General features: G+C 31.6%; 1 protein-coding gene across 1 annotated transcript; it reads right to left on the bottom strand.

Annotated features, from left to right (window-relative positions):
- Window positions 1-215: 215 nt before the first annotated feature.
- On the bottom strand, window positions 216-18,237 carry LOC129795394 (G protein-coupled receptor kinase 1). Its single transcript, XM_055836631.1, has 8 exons — window positions 18,037-18,237; window positions 14,291-14,543; window positions 13,926-14,000; window positions 11,083-11,972; window positions 10,718-10,936; window positions 5,862-6,068; window positions 5,626-5,788; window positions 216-5,508 (listed from the first exon to the last, which is right to left on the bottom strand). The coding sequence occupies exons 1-8, from the start codon at window positions 18,147-18,149 to the stop codon at window positions 5,296-5,298; spliced, it is 2,133 nt and encodes a 710-aa protein (XP_055692606.1). The 5' UTR covers window positions 18,150-18,237; the 3' UTR covers window positions 216-5,295.
- Between the last annotated feature and the right edge of the window lie 262 nt (window positions 18,238-18,499).

Here is an 18,499-nt window from a genome sequence, read left to right as displayed (position 1 = left end):
CACAAACCAATTAAAAGTAACAGACAATGAAAGTTTCAGTGAAAATTTCACTAAAACTGTTTTAAAAAATTTCAAACTTTCCCTTCGAATTTCCCTGGCTGTAAATAAAACGGAAAAAATAAATTAAAAAAAAATCCAACAGTTCTGTTTACATTAATTTTTATTATTTTTACATGTTTATAATTTTCGCGCTTAACTTTTTTTTGTTGTTTTACTTCTTTTTCAATTCAATAAGAAATTATTACACAAAGTTACATATATTTTTTGGTCAAGCATATTCATTTTTTTGTTTGTTTAATAATAACTTCACATAATTTATAAAAAAGGAACTCACATTGAAATGTTAATTTTTTCCTCGTTTTTTGTTTGTTTTATAAATTCTTTTACACGTTCTTTTGATTTTATCAAAATATTCTTTTTTAATTTTTACTTTTCACTGCTTTTCTGTGTGTTTTGTGTGAAAATTAACATTTTTTCTCTTCATCTTCTTCCTTCTAAAATAAACGCAATAAATAACTTTTTTTTCTTTTTTCAAAATATAAATTATACAAAAAAACATCGTTGCAAAAATATTTGGTAAATATTTTGATATGAAAAATTAGTTAAAAAAAAGAAAAATATACAAAAAATAATTTACAGAAAATGAGCTAAAAAAAAGAGAAAACAAATAAATTAAGAAAAAAAAACACGCTATGGCTGTATGAAGTTGTTTTTTTTACACGATTCTTCTCGCAATGAGTGATTTCTACATTTTTCTTTTATTTATTTATCTCACGTCCATTTTTTTCCTAAGATTTTATAGAAGTTTTCATTTTTTTTACAAATTATAAAACATTTTTTTTCTTCACCTTTCCTAGAGAATTTTTTTCATATTTCTTCATAACTTCTTATATATATAGTATTCCTAGAATTTACGATAAATGTTTTCTAAGGTAATTTCTAAATGTTTTTTTTTTTCATCATCTTTATCTCAAGATTATATGGATGTTTTTTTAATGGGGGTGGAGGGGAATTCGCAACTATTTTTTCATTAGAAAAGAAAAAACATCTCATCAAAATCTTTGTTTTCTTTTTTTTTTCATTAAACAGATATCAGTTCTCTTAACATTTATTATCATCTAACAATGGGTTTTATTTTCTTGTTTTTTTTAAATGTTTTTATCGCTATTTCCATGCGGTAATATGACTTTCTAAATGTTTTTTTTTTCTTCTTTTCTCTTTCACTTTTTTTTATTTAAATTTTTAAAATTAGTAAATGACATTTAAAAATTTACAGAGAGAATTTAGAAATGTACAATTTCTAATTATTTTTTTTATCTCTTCATTTTATTTATTATTTTCTTTTTATGTAATTCTATGGGTTTTCTCTTAACAATTTTATCTAAATTCTTATATACTTTCATTTAAAAAAAATTGACACAATATTCTAATATTTTTTGTGTTGTTTTATTTATATTTATTCATTTTTTTTCTCATTTTTATTTAAATGATTTCTCATTTCTTTTCTCTTTTGGAAGTTTAGTATTTTTTTTTATTCATTAGATTTTTCTTTCTTTAAATGAAATGTTTTGCATAATATTCTCCAATTAACTTTGTTTCTTTATATTAAATACCAAATCAGCAGAAGAGAGCCTTTGAAGGTTAGAAATACAAAGAAAAATAAATTAAAGACTTTTTTTTAAAATCTTTTCAAATTATACTTTATACTCCCACTAGCAAAAGAAACAGATTTTTGATTTAAATAAAAAGGAGTCTATTCATTTTAAGGAATAATCTTTCCTTCCACATTAATTGCAATAGGGGCGTGGTTTTTGCATTCTTTTGGCGAATTTTTTTTTAAAGTGTTTCCTAGATGATTCTTTGAGAATTTATGAAAATATCTCCTTCACACAGTGTCATCATTAAATCATTAATTGAAACACTGAAGCATATGCTTCACGTCAGTTTCTTGGACTAGCTTAATTCTTTCGGCTTAATAGCCGAATGAAATATTTTGGAGTTTTCTTTGTAGCTAAACAAAGTTGTTCGTCCGATTTAGATTGATTTTAAAGCGTCACAAAATTAACTTTGATGCAATTGCTTCAAGTAGTCAATTGAGCATTATTATAAGAGAGCTATCACACTTAAGCTCTAAGTACTTGATGCTTAAGATCTTAGATGTGTAAGAACGAGAAAAATCAGCGCTGTTGTCTCTCTCGTACTCACATAGAGGTTATGAAGCTCAAGCTCTTGAAGCTAAAGTGTGATAGCCCCGTAATGGCTGCAACAGAAGCCTATGCTTCTTTGGAAAAAGAATCGCAGCAAAACGGCTACACCGATTTTAGCTAATACGTTTTCTTTAACTCTTGTTTAACCATCAAAGGCTCACCTCTGGCTTTTATTTAATATTTTTAAATTATTTCTTATTTAATTTAAATTATACGAAAAGCGTTGATTTATGCAAAAAAAAGATTGTCAAGGTATGAATCAACACGTAAGAATGGGAAATGAAAGAGAAACGCAAAATGATTGGCTTATCGAATGGAATGCAAAATAAGAATTAATTTTTGGCACAAAATTTCTCTTTATTTCTTCGTTTTGTTTTTTGCTGTGAAATCCGCAAAAATACGGTTGAAAACTTTTTTTATTTTGCAGATAAATTGTCAAAATGTTTCTCTTACTTTTAAAAAATAATTATTTCTAAATAAAAAAGAATCTCATTTTTATTATTTTATTAGTTCTTTGTGGGGGAGGATTGTCTACCAGAGATGTGACGTCAACAACAATATTTTTCATGACAATTTCCCTTGAAAATTATTAACTTTTTTTTCACCTCCTATTTGAATTTTATTCACCTAATATATATTCTATATATAATAATATAGAAAAAGATTTGTCCAATTTCACGATAGAAAGTACACTTGAAAAACCCAAAATGTTTCTTTTCATTCTTTTTTTTTCTTCTCATTAAAACTTCTTCTTTTTTCATAATAATTTATAATTCAATGTATAAAAATCTGAACATTTTTTTTCTTTTGTTCTTTCTTTTATTAACTTACTTCTTAATTTATTCATTTTTTTTAATTATTATTTTTCTTTTTCTACTTTCTAAATGAATTAATTTTTTTTCTTACAGCTGCGTTGTACATAAATTGAAGAATTTTAATTTTAATTAATTAGTATTTTCTTTTTACAATATTTATGTGCAATACAGCTATTTACCAACAAATTTCTTTCTTTTTTTTCTTCTTCATTTTTTTTAAATATACTTTTCTAATGTTAAATGTCAAATATCAGTTTATATAACTTCTTCCTTTTACGCATGATTATCTTCATGTTTGCACACAATTCAGGGGGGAGGGAGCAGAAGAATAAAAGAGAAACAATAAGAATGTTTTATTAAGAAAAACTTAAGAATACTTAAGCTTTATAAAGCAAAAGTAAAGAAAAACTTAGGATTTTTAATTTTTTTAAGATTTCAAAAGCAAAACATAAAATTTTTTGAGAATGACTAAAGTTTTTATAAGAAAAATTTAAGTTTTCTTCAGTTTTCTGAAGAGAAGCTTGAAATTTCACTACTTAGACTGAAATAGGCAAAAAAATTATTTTTTAATGATTTTCCTAAGTTTGATAATCAATATGCCCGAAGGTGAAGCCTGACTTAAGGAATATTAAGTTTCGGTTAAGAAAACTAAAAAAAAAATCTTTAATTTTACTTCAGAACACTGAGATGTTGGGGTAGATTCTGAACAAATCTTTTCTTTTCTTTCCTTACTATTCGTCATAAGATTTTTGGTATTCCGGGAAAAATCTTATAAGATTTTGACATTTTATTTCTTTCTTTAAACGGATTTCTGAAAGAAAATTATGTACTTTTCCAAGGCTCTCTTTAAAGTTCTTTCTGACTGTTTTCTGGAATAACGAATTTGTAGAACGATTTAAGAAAAGATTTTTATCAGAATCTACCCCATTCTTAAGAAAATATAGGAAATCTTAAGAAAACTAACCAAAAATAAAAGAAATCTTAAGAATTTCATTCACTGTAATAAAAAAAAACCAAAGAATTTCACAAATTATCTTCCTTGAGTATGAATCGATCAAAATTCAAAGTAAAAGAGTTAAAATACAGAGGAAGGGAATCTAAATAAAAGTTTCTACGAGCTCCACAAAACTAAGAGAATTTTTTTTAATAAACAATTCCTCTTTAGAGAGATAAATTAATGTTTTATTTTCAGCAGAAGCGACTGATTAGGTGAAGAAAAAGGATTAATTGATTCATTTTCTTCACGACAGAGAGCCCTCAATCAATTTGCCTTGGTTCATCAAACCTGTACTTTTTTGCTTAACACTTGGAGGACACGAATTTCTAACCTCAAACTTTGAGCTTAATTTTCTTTAAATAAGAAAAACTTTTTCCAGATCTTCTCTTGACGAACTTCTTGTATTTGAAATCCCCTAATTTAAAGGAATCTACTGCACAAAGTGACCAATTCGACTTTTTTCGATCGCCTCAGAGTTAAAATAAAAAATAAAAATTAAAAAAATTAAATTCCTTAGAATAAAGGATCATTACCTACTTTAAGATCGTCGAAAGAAAACTTGGAAAAATATTTTTTTTATGAGAGAAAATGAAGATCTAAATGAAGTCGAATTGGTAGCGATTACCACTTTTGTCGTCCAGTTAAAATGGAAAAAAAATCAACTTAACCTCAATTCTAACAACGCCATCTTCATCAAAACACTTAAAGTTTTTCTCTCTTATCCTTCCACACTGAATTGAATAATTATTTTTTATGCATAATTCTGATGTTTCTAATGTATATTATGTGAAATAAATTATATATGTATGTATTATATTACATTATCTACTATTTATAATTTTTTCTCATTTATTTATTTATTTCATTAATATAAATTTTCATTCTTTCAAAAATTCTTTTCAAGTTTATTTTTTTTATTTAACAAAAGGGAATGGGATTACGGGAGACTTCGGGGCGGGGGTGGTACAGTAGAAAAAACCACATTTTTATATTGTATAGAAAAAAAAACAATTAATAAAATATTTGTTTTTGTGATTTGTATAAAAAAGAGAGAATATTAATGATTTAAAAAAGTTGGGAGTTTTGTAGTAAAAAAGTTAATGTGTGTGATTTTGTTATTATTTGTTTTTTTCGTCTTCATTTTAACAAAAATTGTACACCGTTTTTATTTCTTTTTTGTTTATTTTTCTTATGTATCTTTGCATTTTAATTTAGCAGAGGCATCTTTCAAACGATTCGTCTCGATGAAACAAGAACGAGATCGTAAAAGTAACCGCTAGTTGGATCCATTGGTACTTTTGGCAAATGCATTCCCCGAAACATTCCCGGTAATAATTGCCGCTTTATTTGTTGCCGACGCCGCTGTACTTATATCACGTTCAGTCCCATAAATCTTACCCGCTTTCTTCGCCATGGAACCAAGAAGTTCCTGCGATAGCTTATGTGCTGATCTTAGCGACAATGCCCATTCCTTTAGTCCAATTTCATCCTTTTTTGTTTGTTTTATAGTTTGTTTGTTTGTTTGTTTTGTCGTTAAATAACATTTTAGGTATTTTATTTTTTGAAATTTTTAAAAATTAAGAAAGAAAAAAAGAAGAAAACTTACCGGATTCGTCAAAACTATCCGCCCATCGCGTATACCATCCCGAAAACGTATTTGTATACATTGCTCATTTTTGTATTGCACATAATCCGACGATACCTCCTCTATTTGGTCCATAAAAATCAGTTCTGGCTTCGTACTACCACTTTCCGAATGTAATTCCAATCTACGCAAAAAGATTTGTTTTTGATAAATCTAAGTTGGATCTAGGTCGAGAGAGTTTTAAACACAAAACTTACCGATTTGGATACAATTTAGCATATCTCGTTTGCCAAACTGACGCAAAAGCACCACCTAACCGCTTAATGTAGCCATGAAGAATGCAATCAGACTCCTTTTCATCTGCATCGAAGCGCTGCTTCTGTTTTGCCTTCTTCTTATTCTCAACTTTATCAGCCTCATTGTTAACCGTCTCAAAGACCGTCTCTGCCACCTCTTGTTGCCATCTAATGGATACAAGAAATGTTTTTTTTTTTAAATTTATTTTAATTAATTCTTTTTTTTTAGGATTGTTAAGGCTGAAGAACATTCTGAGCTCTTGAAAAGCTTTTAGCCGATTTTCTAAATAGATTTCCTTATAAACCTGCCAAATCCGATTAAGGAATCATATATTTATATCGTCGAAATCATCATAATTTCTGTCCTAAAGAAATAATTTAGTTAAATCATTACTGAGGGTTGAAATTCACTAGTTATAGAAAGCCTTATGATTTCTTAAATTTTCTTAAGATTTTTTAAATATTCTTCAGAATTCCTTAAATTTTCTTAAGCAAAAGTTGAGTTTTCTTTAATTTTAATAGGACTTTCCCAACGATTTTTACAAAAGATGCTCGAATATCTTTAGGAAATATCTTTGGAAAAATATGAATTTGAACCTATTCAGCCCTGACTAAAGAAATCTGAAGTTTCAATTGTAAAAACCAAAAAACTTAAGAAATTTTATATTTTTCTTAATAAATCTTACGGTGTTCTTAAGAAAACTTGAAAGGTTCTTATGAAAATTTAAATAATCTAAAGTTTTGCTTAAGAAAACTTAAGCCTTTCTTGAAGGATCTGGAGACTGTATAACTAATGAATTTCACCTTAAGTCCCACTTAAGTTTCTTAAGATTGCCTTAAATCAAATTTGATAAATTATAGGGAGAAAACGAGCTCCTTCCGGTGAGCGCCAGTAAGAAAAGAAGGAACCGGAAGGAGATCGTTTTCTCCCTATATAATTTATTATATTACGCCAGACAAACCAACTATTCAAGTTTGATATTTCTTAACTAACTTTTAAGCGACTTTTGAGCTTTTCGAAATAGACTCAAGTTTTTTAAGAATTGATTGCTAAAATTTGACAAGCCAAGCCTAAGTTGTTAGAGCTAAACTTAAGTTTTTCAAACTAACTTAAATTTTTTTTTAGCCAAGTCTAAATTTTAGCTGTGTTTCTTTCAGACACAGCTTTTGTGTACCGAGCAAAATCGAAAGTCGTCAGATCGGCCTCAAACTTGGGATGAGCACGAATTAGGGTCCCCACATTCCAAAAAACGTATGCGCCAAAAATTTTTTTTTCCGGCCGTCCGTCCGGCCGTCCGGCCGTCCGCCGTGGTTCAACCATAAATTGCAAGAGAACGGTAATAGATAGAGACTTGCGGTAAACGGCAAAGTTTAAAAGTCGACTGGAAGACGTCCGATTATGACGTCAAATTTTACCCCCCACCCCCCCGTCCGCCATTTTGAATAACCTCAAAATTTTGTTTTCGCTATATCTCAGCCGCTATTATAGGTAGAGGTCTGAAATTTTGATATGTTGTAGGGGCCATCAAGAGCTTTCCAACGATGCCTCATTTTCGAAAATCGGTTAAGCCGTTTAGTCAATATGGCCGCCACAATTTTTCATCGAAAATCGACCATAACTCGAAAACGGCTCGACCGATTTTGATCAACCTGGGCTCAAATGAAAGCTCTCAACAAACCCTACAACTCTCTAGAACATCCGAAGTTTCAAAAGTGACCGCTAGGGGGCCAAAAATCAAAAACAAAATTTTCGATTAGTTTACGATGAATATCTCGAAAACGGCGACATAAATTTTTTTCATTTTTTGATATGTTGTAGCTGACTATATTATCTAGCTCCATGCCAAAAATGAAGAAAATCTATGGATCCGTTCTCGAGATATAGCCTTCCAAAGTTGGCATGTCATATCTCGGGTTCTACAAGTCCGATCTTGATCAACTCAAGCGCAAATGAAAGGTTTCGAGAAACCCTACAAATGTCTAGAACATTGCAACTTCGAGAAATGACCGCAAGAGGCGCTAAAATCAAAAACATAGTTTTCGAAAATTTCGAACTCGAATTTTTCGAAAATGGCGACATAAATTTTTTTCATTTTTCGATATGTTATAGCTGACTTCAAGATCTTTCAAACAAAAAAAAATTTATGAAAATCTATGGATCCGTTCTCGAGATATAGCCTTCTAAAGATTTCTTGGGGTATGACTTTTCAACTTTTCCCGACTTTGCGCGTATTTAAATTAATTCGCAATCCAGTTTGCTCTCACAAAATTGGTACACTGAAAGAAACACAGCTCTCGTAAGCTTGGTCAGCTTACCAGTACATTTCATTCTGTTCTAAGTTTCCCAAACTAGGCCTAAGTTTCTTAAGTCCATTTTAAGTTTTAAATGTTAGATCAATTTAGTTTAATAGGTCTTAGCTTTTTAAGCCTGGCATAAGTGTGGCAAGCTATACCTAAGTTTTCAAACTAGGTTCAAGTAATTCAAATTAGGCTGAATTTTTTTTATGAACTAACCATAAAAGCCTCAATCTTAAAAGCATGATCTCAAAAAGAAAGTCAACACCGTCCGGTATGAAATACTTTTAAAACTTACGTGCAGCTTTAAAAATGAACAAAGCGGGTTTTAATAGTGAATTTCACCCTACATCTGACATTAATGTGTTGCTGATTTACACTTTGAAAAATTAGTTCAATTTGTCAATTTTAATGTGTTACTACGCGACTTTTTCACGGCCTTAAGTTAAACCTTGAACAAATTCTAAACAAAATGATTTCTACATCAGTAATGTGCCTGATGTATTGCTGATTACGACGCAATAACTTAGTCTCTTAACTAACTTAACTACCTTAGCAATTGAGTACTAAGTAAAATAATGAATCAGAAAAAAATTAAAATTAATATCTCAAGAAGCAGTAGGAGATAATCTGTCTAATTTTGTCAGTCGTTGCACTTTATACCCCTGCCTAAGTCTAGACAGTTTCATAATAAGTGATCCGATATTTTGACTTTTATTTGAAAAAAAAAAAAGAAAGGCAATTTCTTAAATTGAACATTTTTCTTATTTTTTTGTATTTTTTTAATTAAAAAAAAGTTTTAACTGGTGCACAAATCTCTCAATCTCAATAGATATTATAGAGCCTTGTTAAAATATTTTCATTAAATTAAGATTCGGAAACAAAAAACCGCAATTCACCATTTTACTAATGCTAATTTCGGCATTAAAAAAACTCTTATTCTGTCAAATTTACTCTTATAGTACAAGCTTAGTTCAAAGAGCTTAGAGAGGGCTTTTAAAATTTTTTTAAGTAAATTATTTTTACATTCATAATGTGTCTGATGTATTGCTGATTACGACGTATGAACTTAGGGAGCAATTTTGGACAAAATAAAATATATTTTGTCTTTTGTGAAGTCTACAAAAGACATTTTATGAAGAGCAATTTTAAATAAAATATCTTTTGGGAGACTTTTGATATATTTTGTCGCCTTTTGTGACGTGTTTTTCTTTCGAGTGGAGAGTTTATAGATGGAAAAAATAAGAAGAAGATAACATTCCTATTAGGTTATGTTTACGTTTGGGGCAATTGAACAATATGAAATGAATCAATTTTTAGGGAAAATCAAGTCAAGCATGCGTGTCGTCTATTAGGTACCCCAAGGATGTTGGGAAGACCAAAAAACCATCTGGCTTTTAGCTCATCAGTTCGATTTTCATTACACCAAGAAAATGTTAATGAGTCACTCTAATATGATTGTTTTACATGAATTGATTGACTCATATTTATTGAATTAATTAGCCCTACATATTTCGTTTTTGCACATAAAAACTCGCACCGGGAACATAGGGAAGGGATCTCTGACCCAAAATCCTGATTATATAGGGTTAGAATTTGTCAGCGATCTCCCAAATTTTTGCCGGAAAGACACAGAAATTCTCCATAACATTTTTACCCAACACCGCGAAAAGAGAAAATGGACACAGCTAAATTGGCTAAACATATCATTCCACAAATTCCATTTGCACAAAGCTTCACAATTAACCGAAATTGCATTATTATCCATTGCTATTCCGAGAAACATGATAGAAAACTCTAAAAAATGCAACGCGTAAACACCAGTTTGACAAAAGATTTTGATTTTATAAAAGCACCTCGACGAGATGCTTGTAAAACACAAAATATTTCTTGTGTAATGTATAAATTATTTTGTGCAAAATTACAAATCTCCTATAAAAATCTTTTGTGGAGACGTTCTCACAAGATTGTCAAAAGATTGACACAAAAAATCTTTTGTCTTTTGTCTAAAATTGCATTAAACGTCAAAATTTTTCAGTTTTTCAAAATGTTTCACCTTTTATTGTACCTAAAATTGCAAAAATTTCTTTTGTGGAGAGATTGACAAAAGTTTTAGAGAAATATTTTGTGCAAAATTACATTTAATGTCAAAATATTTTGTATTTTCAAAATATTTTGTCTTTTATTTTGTCCAAAATTGCTCCCTTAGTCTCCTAACGAACTTAGCAAATTTTGAAGCTAAAATGTTTTTCTGTTGTGCAATTAAATAAATGTTTCACAATACAAAAAGCAATTTAATATTTTTTGTTTTATAATTTAAACATTTTTTTTCTGTTTTCAACGTAGAAATCAATTATTACTTTTTTTTTTTTTAATTTTTATTCACTTTTCGTATATTTTTTTGACTTTCTTAACTGAACAAAATCAAATAATTAGATTTTCTTTTTCAAATGTTCATCCACCCACACCGTGATGTCAAAGAATAAAGAGAAAAATATTAAAAGAATAAAAAGAAAACTCACCTTTCTGATATGGTCAATGGAAAGTATCGGTAGAGTTCCTGATCTGCCTCCGTGAGCTTAATACCTTTTGTGTCTTCTTCATCAAATGAACCAATATCGAATGCATCTGCTGCATTCACCTCCCCCCGCGGTGGTATAAGGGGTGGCGTGTACTTTTGTATATACACTTGATGCCAGTCTATTCCCGCAAAAAATGGATGCTCCTTCACTTCCTCAGCTCTATATAAAAAATTGTGAAGCGAAGAAGAAGCAAAAGAAAAAAATAGAGATGAAAATGTAGGTCAATGGGACCCATCTTAAGAAGACTGTGAAGGAAAAGTTACTTTTGCGGGTAAGAAAACTATGTGTAAGTGTGTGTGACTCACCCTTTGCCACGACATCCCAATCTCTTATCAACATCTCTGTGGAGAAGACTCTCAAGTAGATTGCGTAGTTCCTTACTAAATGACTCCGGAAGTTCCACATTCATTGTCAACGTCATTCGATCAATTTCATGTTTATCCTTTGTCTTGTGCTGCCGGAACGGCGAATGTCCCTTCAGCAATTTATACAACATACACCCAAAGCTAAACCAATCAGCACTCGAATCATACGGTGTACCCTTCGAGAGGACCTCCGGGGCCATATACCCATGTGTCCCCACCGATGCATGGGGTTTCTTCTTGGAAAAATCACACGCCAGCCCCAAATCCGATATCCGTATGTGCCCATTCTCATCCAGCAGGATATTCGCTGGCTTCAGATCACGATACACAATGTAGCGCTTGTGCATGTGCTCCAACCCCAAAATAACTTCAGCTGCATAGAATTTCATTTCACTCTCATTGAACACCCCGTGCTGGGACAAATGGTAATGCAGATCACCACCATTCATGAGGTCGAGTATGAAGCAGAGCTTGTCCGTCGTGTGAAAAGCATAGGTCATGCACACAATGAACGGACAATCGATTCCCGTGCTCACGAGTGAGAGCATTGTGCGCTCATTGAGTGCCAATGTTTCCCCTTGCTTCATTTTAATGCGCTTCTTATCCAAGCACTTCATCGCATACATCTTCCCCGTATCCGCCTTCCGGCACCCATAAACCTCCCCGAAGCCCCCACGCCCAATTATTCGGTGCACACTAAAATCATTCATTGTCAGCTGGATATTCAACTCAAGATTCTTCCATTGGCAAAATCGTGTGTACTTTTCACTCTCGAGGAACTTTACGAACGGCTCACCGCGTAGATGATGGAAAATTTCCTCAATGTATGGCTACGAGGGCATTCGACGGAGAGAGAGAGAGAGGGAGTGAAAAAGAAAATTAACATATAGTCTCTACACGTTGCACTAACTTTAAACTCTCACCCTAACCCCCTATATTGAATCTCTTTCATTCTCACTATATCCTATAAAATATTGGAGGAGCTACTAAAACTCCTAGTTTGTTCAAGAATTGCGTGCAAATTATTGTTGAAAAATCTTTTAAAAAATCTATCTAAATCTACTAAATCTACTAGAAATTCTCATGAAGGGGAGACGTACTAGGGGAGATGTAGTTTTTCCAAAAAAGCCAAGAACAACAAAATATGGCTTAAGATCAATTCCATATATGTCAATAAAAAATTATAATAGCTTGCCTACTGATATGAAGAATGTAGTTCACACGAATTCCAAATACTTTAAAGAATTGTATAAAAGTAAGAAACTTTGAATTCCCCCCCCGCTGTACTGTAATCGCTTGCAACTCCATGAATTATTGTACAATTTATTGTATTATATAGTCTAAAAGTGGAATTTATTCCATAGACATGAATTTTTAACAATAAATCTAATCTAATCTAATCTAATCTATAGAGGAACGTTGCCTAATTCGGACATCTTAAAGCCTTTTTCAATCCGCTAAAATTGATAAAACTTTAAATGCAAAAAGTTATGAGAGTTAAAAGAGCATTAAATGAGCTCTAAAATGTCATCAAATTCAAGAATATTACTTATTATTTTATTCTAATTTTTTTCTCATTCTGCGTGGATCTTTTGAGGTCAAAATTGGGCCACATTCCCCTACTCTGTAGACCTGATGAAGGACACCCAAAACACCTTCTAACGTTATCCCAGGTTACAAGTAGGGGAGACCGGGGTTAAGAAAGTCACTTAAGGGCTTAGAAAAAGCTCAAAATATCATATTTCCCAAATAGATAGGGCGAAATGTATAGCTCAATTCTTTAGGATATTTCTTGCCCTACAACTCTTTCTCAGATCATTTTGTTCTATCTAGCTAAGAAATATGATATTTTAAGCTTTTTACAAACCCTCAAGTGACTTTATTAACCCCGCTCTCCCCTACAAATAATCCTTTAGCTTTCAACGAGTATAACCATTCTTTCGTTTTCGAACTTCTATTGTAAAGAAGTTAATCCCATAATTTTTCATGAATTTTACTTTTTTTATCCACGATTTTCTAACGTAAAATACTTTATTCATAATTTTTTAACGTTATCTCATGTTTCAAGTTTAAATTATATCTATTATTTTTCAAAGATTTTAATTCTTTTATCAGCGATTATTTAACGTAAGATATTTTATATGTATTTTCTAACGATATGTATTTTATCCCGTATTTTAAGTTTAGTTTTATCCCATATTTTCTAACAGGTAAAATTTAATTTTTCAATTTTCTAACTAAAATATTTTGAATAAAAATAAAATTTACGTAGAATATTTTTCAAGAAATTAATGATAATATTTTGTTAGAAAATCGATGAAAAATCTTTATCCTAATTCCTTTTTAAAAAAAAAAATCATGATAATTCCTTGGATAAGAATTTTATATTTCTAATCTTTCAATTAACCCTTTCGCGTCCACGGGAAGCATTGAAACTTGAGCTCTTTTTACCACGATATTTATTATCTAGATGCTTTCAGTGGACTTTTGTTAGTCAGAACGTCTTCTTTGGCGTCTTTTATGTGAATTTCATGCATTTTTGTAACTTGTAAAAACAACTAAATTCATAAGTAATTGGAATAATAAAATGTTTCCCGTTTGGATCTACGTAATGACCCAAAAAAACGCGAAAGGGTTAAACAAAAAATCAATAAAAATGATAAAATTCATTGATAATTGTCGTATTCTTTGCATTCTAACTCATATTAGCTAAAATTCCACTTTACCCCCCCCCCCCCCGTCCTAAAAAAAATCCCCCTGTTATTGCATAGATTGTGACATACCTCAAACAAGTTGACTGGCACCTCATTCTTCATTAAATATTTCTGCACATGCGACACAGCTTCTTTAGAATATTCCTGCAGCAGCAGCATCACATCGTCAGCATTTGTAAGGCATGAAAATAGACCATTTAATGATGAGTGAATGTGGGGGAGGAGGGAAAGGGGTGAATGGGTGGGTGGGTGTTAGAAGTCACAGAACACATCATATACATTATAATATATTGTAAGGCGCGCTCTTCCTGATCATCTCATCAGGCTGGCAGGAAAGGCATATAGTAGGAGCGCATTGAGAAAAACAACAAAAACAAGAAGAAGGAGAAAGAAGAAGAAAAGAAGGAGAAATTCTATGACAAAACATAACTTACATGGGTATGCGATAGCATTTCCTTCATTATGAAATTATCATAAATTTCCCGCGCTAACTTGCGCCTCTCGTCGTGGCACTCGGTTTTTTCATAATTCTTTATTTGCTCATAGAATTTGAGATGAGGAACTGGCTCTTCCGAAACATTCTCACAAAAGTCTTTGAACAGCAAATATCCCAAAATTTGATTGAATATCTTATCGAAACTTATTTCATTTTCCTTCTCCAAGTATTTGTGCATCACACTCCGAACGCTACAAAAAGGAAATTAAAAAAAGAGAAGAAAATTACATTTTTTTTTGCATTTAATATAAATTGCGCGCAAAGTGCTCTCCAATAGACCCCAAAAGTCAGTCAGAGAATGAGTGAAAGAGTTTAAAAGTTAATTTTGTTAACTATTCTAAATTGACGTAAATATACAATGAATTTTTGCCTATTTGACTGATGACCCCATGCACAACCCATACCTCACGCTCTCTCTCTCTCCCTCTTTCTCTCTAAAACTCTTCTAAATTGAACTAGAGCAGACAAAATAAATTAAAATTTATATTAGTATTAATTCCCTCATATAGAACTAAAACCAAACCTGGAAATGGATTTTCCTGTGCCATAGCAAACAACTTTGATTAGAATGAATTTCCAATTTCCCAATGAATAAAAGTCTCAATTTACTGAATGGATGGACTTTTATGATGAGTCAAATGGAAATTCATTTTTAATTTGTAGAAAAAAAAAAGAAACATTTTATATTGCAAAATTTGATTGGAATTGGAAAATTTGTTTTTTTTTTGTATTTTAAATTAAAATCCATTCATTCATTGAGATATTTCTATTACGATGAAATAAATCTATTCAAACTGTTAAAGTAAAGAGGTAAATTTTGATAAATATTATATACTGTAAGTATCTCTAATCAAACTTACATAGAACGCACTTAGATTAGCTAGCGCGATGTAAGAGTAAGACGAGTAGCTTTAATCTATGATTGGTTAATGAACCTGTTAGTAAAAATGATTATTAGTTGCCCTTTTCTACCATCCTGGAATATCTAGTTCTAGGTGGTATCTAGGTCCGTCCTTTGTATGAATAGTACCTAACCGACCTAACCTATATAAATCTATCAAGCCTACAATTTACAATAAAGGATCCAAATATTCCTATAAGAAAAGATTAAAAGATCCATCTGCCTAATCAGAATAAACTTGTATTGAAACTTCCTCAACAGTTGAACAGTATAATCCTGACGTTTCTAAAACTTTATTTTGTTCCTGACGGGAAAAATTAGGTCGTGCCTTCTAGACGTACTAGAAACTGTTATTTATAAAATACAAACTCTTAAAGAAAATTAAAACGTTAAAAAATACTGCAAACTAGTGTAGATTGGGCCCTATTGAGCGACCAAGAAACCCTTGAATTCCACTTGAAATCTTGAAATTTCAGTTCAAATTTCAAAGATTTCAAGGGTTCCTTGATCGCTAAATAAGGCCCATTATTAAGAATCTTAAGTAAGAACGTTAGACGATTGGAAATCAAAAATAAACTGTTAAATGTAAAGAAAAACATTAGGCATTAAAGAAATTAAAAAGAATTACTAAATCTTAGAAATTCTCATGGAAATTCTGGATTAATATGTTAAATATGAAAAAAATATGTTAAATATGAAAAAAATTAAGGATAAAATATTAGAAAATACAGAACACCCCAAAAAATATTGTAAAATTATAAAAATAAAAATAAATAAAAAAAGACTTAGGACAAATCGAAAAACGTTAGAAAATAGAGTTAAAGGGTAAAGATGTTAAACGTTACAAAACTAAAGAGTTAAAGTTAAATAATTGTATAACTTTTTAAAATCAAAATTACAAATGATATTAAAAAATGAGAATTTGAAATCATTAGAAGATGTCATGTTAATCTTAAAAAAAAAATATCTGAAATAAAATTCTAAACATTAAATAATGAATGATAAGAAAGTTTCTTTTAAAGAGAGCTTTATCTACTAATCCTAAGAGAGATTATGAACAAATTACAGAACTTTTTTTTTTTTGAAAATCCATTAGCTAACGTTAAAAAATTTGATTTGAAATTACCATTAGCTGAAGAGGTGGATTCTGATAAAAATCTTTTCTTTTCTAACAACTTAAAAGGCTTTTAAATCGCTCTATTGTCGTTCTATAAATTCGTTGTTCCAGAAAACAGTCAGAAAGAACATTTAAAGACCCTTGGAAAAGTAATTAGTTGGTGTTCCACTTCGTGGCCAACACCAAGTTTTCTTTCAGAAATCCGTTTAAAGAAAGAAGAAACTGTCAAAATCTTATAATATTTTTCCCAGAATACCAAAAATCTTAGAATTGTTGAATTGTAAGAAAATAAAAGATTTTTTATCAAAATCTATACCTAAATTTAAGATTTCTAACTAATTTATTCTAAGGGATGGTCACGTTATTTTGGAAACTCGGGGACTTTCAAGAGCGATTTTCAAGCTAATTTTGAAACCAAAAATTCGAAATTCGCTTGCACTCTTGTTAAGTGGCCAAATACTGATAAGAATTCAGTATTTTTGATTTAGAAAATAAATTTTTGTGCTCAAAAAAATTATTTGAAATTCTCACATTTTGGCCATTTTGTTCCTGTAGAGTTTCCAAAATAACGTGACCATCCCTTAATTTTTGTAATTTATTTCTAATAAATAGTTCTATACATAGCTCCCTAAAGAACTCAACCTTCTTGTCAGTATTCCCAAAAATTGTGGCAATTCATGATTGTTTTTCTTCTACATCAAAAATTATTATTATTATTATTATGTATTCCTAAGTATACATAAGACAATGTTGTGAATACAAAGGAATGAGAGAAGTAAGAGAAAAACAACTAGAGTTCCAAATAAGTGGTATGGCATTGCAAAATGAGTTTGTTTCTTTTTTGAGACTCCCTCTGTTTTTACTTATGTATAAAAAAAATTCTTCCACGGCCTGATCAAAATACTTAATGGGTACTCATTAGAAACTCTCCTCTCTGTCTATTCTATATGGTGGGTCCGCCGTTCGCCCCCCCTTGCCCATGAGAACGGGTGTGTTCTGTTATAATTCTCTTGGTGTGTTGGTTTGTTTGAAAAAAAAAAAACTTGCGTGAATCTTTGGAGCACATTTGTTTATTTACTCAAGCTTATAGAGAATTTGTTGATTTTCCTATGAGGCGGTCACCCTCACCTAAAAGACATGGTGTGTCAGTTTCCCTGTGGGAGAGGCATGAACGTACGTACAGTGTAGTGTAGTGGGCTCTTCCTACATCCACCCACATACTACACCTTCCCAAAACCATCCTCCTCCTCCTCCTGACCACCCACCCACCCCCTCCCTCTTCTTAATCAATTTGATTTTTTTCTTTACTAAGGGGTATGTTTTTTTTATCGCGCAATTGAAAAGAAGGGTTGATGGACTTTTGGAATGTGTGCAGGTTAACAGGGGGGTTGGGGGTGGGAGTGCAGGCAACCTCAATGGGGGGGATAGGAAGTGGGGCAAGCAATGAACTCTCGTGCGACTACCGTGTAAGGAAGTTCGAGAGAGAGAGAGAGAGCGCTTGAATACAAAGAATCGTGATGTTGTTTGCCAAAAACGGAAGTCCTGCAGTTTTAGGGGGAAGTCGAACTGTACCCCCAACTTGACAGCACTGACAGCCCCTGGACTGTCAGGAAGACTCTGTGACTTAGCAGAGCACAACGGAATTGAAAAGGAAGTGATGATTTACCTGGGATCCGGAAGAATAATCTTCTTGCTGGCTCGTGCAGCTGGGGCTGATTTGGATTTTTCCATGGCCATCAGATAGCTGACATCCGCCAGAACAGCTTCGAGGTCCGCCATTTTTGTCAGTAGAGCTGGACGGGGGGTGGGGCGCAGAGGGGGGTTCTCAATCACAAAAAAGAGAGTATGCAAGAAAAATTCTCAACACTGCGATCGATTTGCTGTTTGGCACTGTTGCACGAATAAACACACCTCTATGGCCACGAAATGCACTTGCAAAAGACCTCAAACAGGTCACCAAACTACCAATTAATACGTAAACCCAATCACACTGTTGTGACCTTTTTTTTTCTTCTCTTTGCTTCTGCCAAATGCGAGGTGCCCCCTTTTTTCACTCCACCACTCTCTGCTTTGGGCTCCTTTACATTCTTCACTACTCAATCAAAGAACTCTGCGAAAACTCAGAGAGG

The sequence above is a fragment of the Lutzomyia longipalpis genome, chromosome 4 (assembly GCF_024334085.1).
Source record: "Lutzomyia longipalpis isolate SR_M1_2022 chromosome 4, ASM2433408v1".
In the NCBI taxonomy this organism is placed as follows: Eukaryota; Metazoa; Arthropoda; class Insecta; order Diptera; family Psychodidae; genus Lutzomyia; species Lutzomyia longipalpis.
Note: the sequence above shows the minus strand (reverse complement) of the source record. Positions and strands in the feature narration are given on the sequence as shown.

Bases quoted from the DNA above. Each gene is read 5' to 3' on its own strand.
- LOC129795394 (XM_055836631.1), bottom strand. From the start codon at position 18,149: ATGGCGGACCTCGAAGCTGTTCTGGCGGATGTCAGCTATCTGATGGCC. The intron at 10,937-11,082 runs GTGAGTCACACA...TTTTTTATATAG, and splicing joins TTGGGATGTCGTGGCAAAGG to AGCTGAGGAAGTGAAGGAGC. The intron at 6,069-10,717 runs GTGAGTTTTCTT...TGTATCCATTAG, and splicing joins CCATTGACCATATCAGAAAG to ATGGCAACAAGAGGTGGCAG.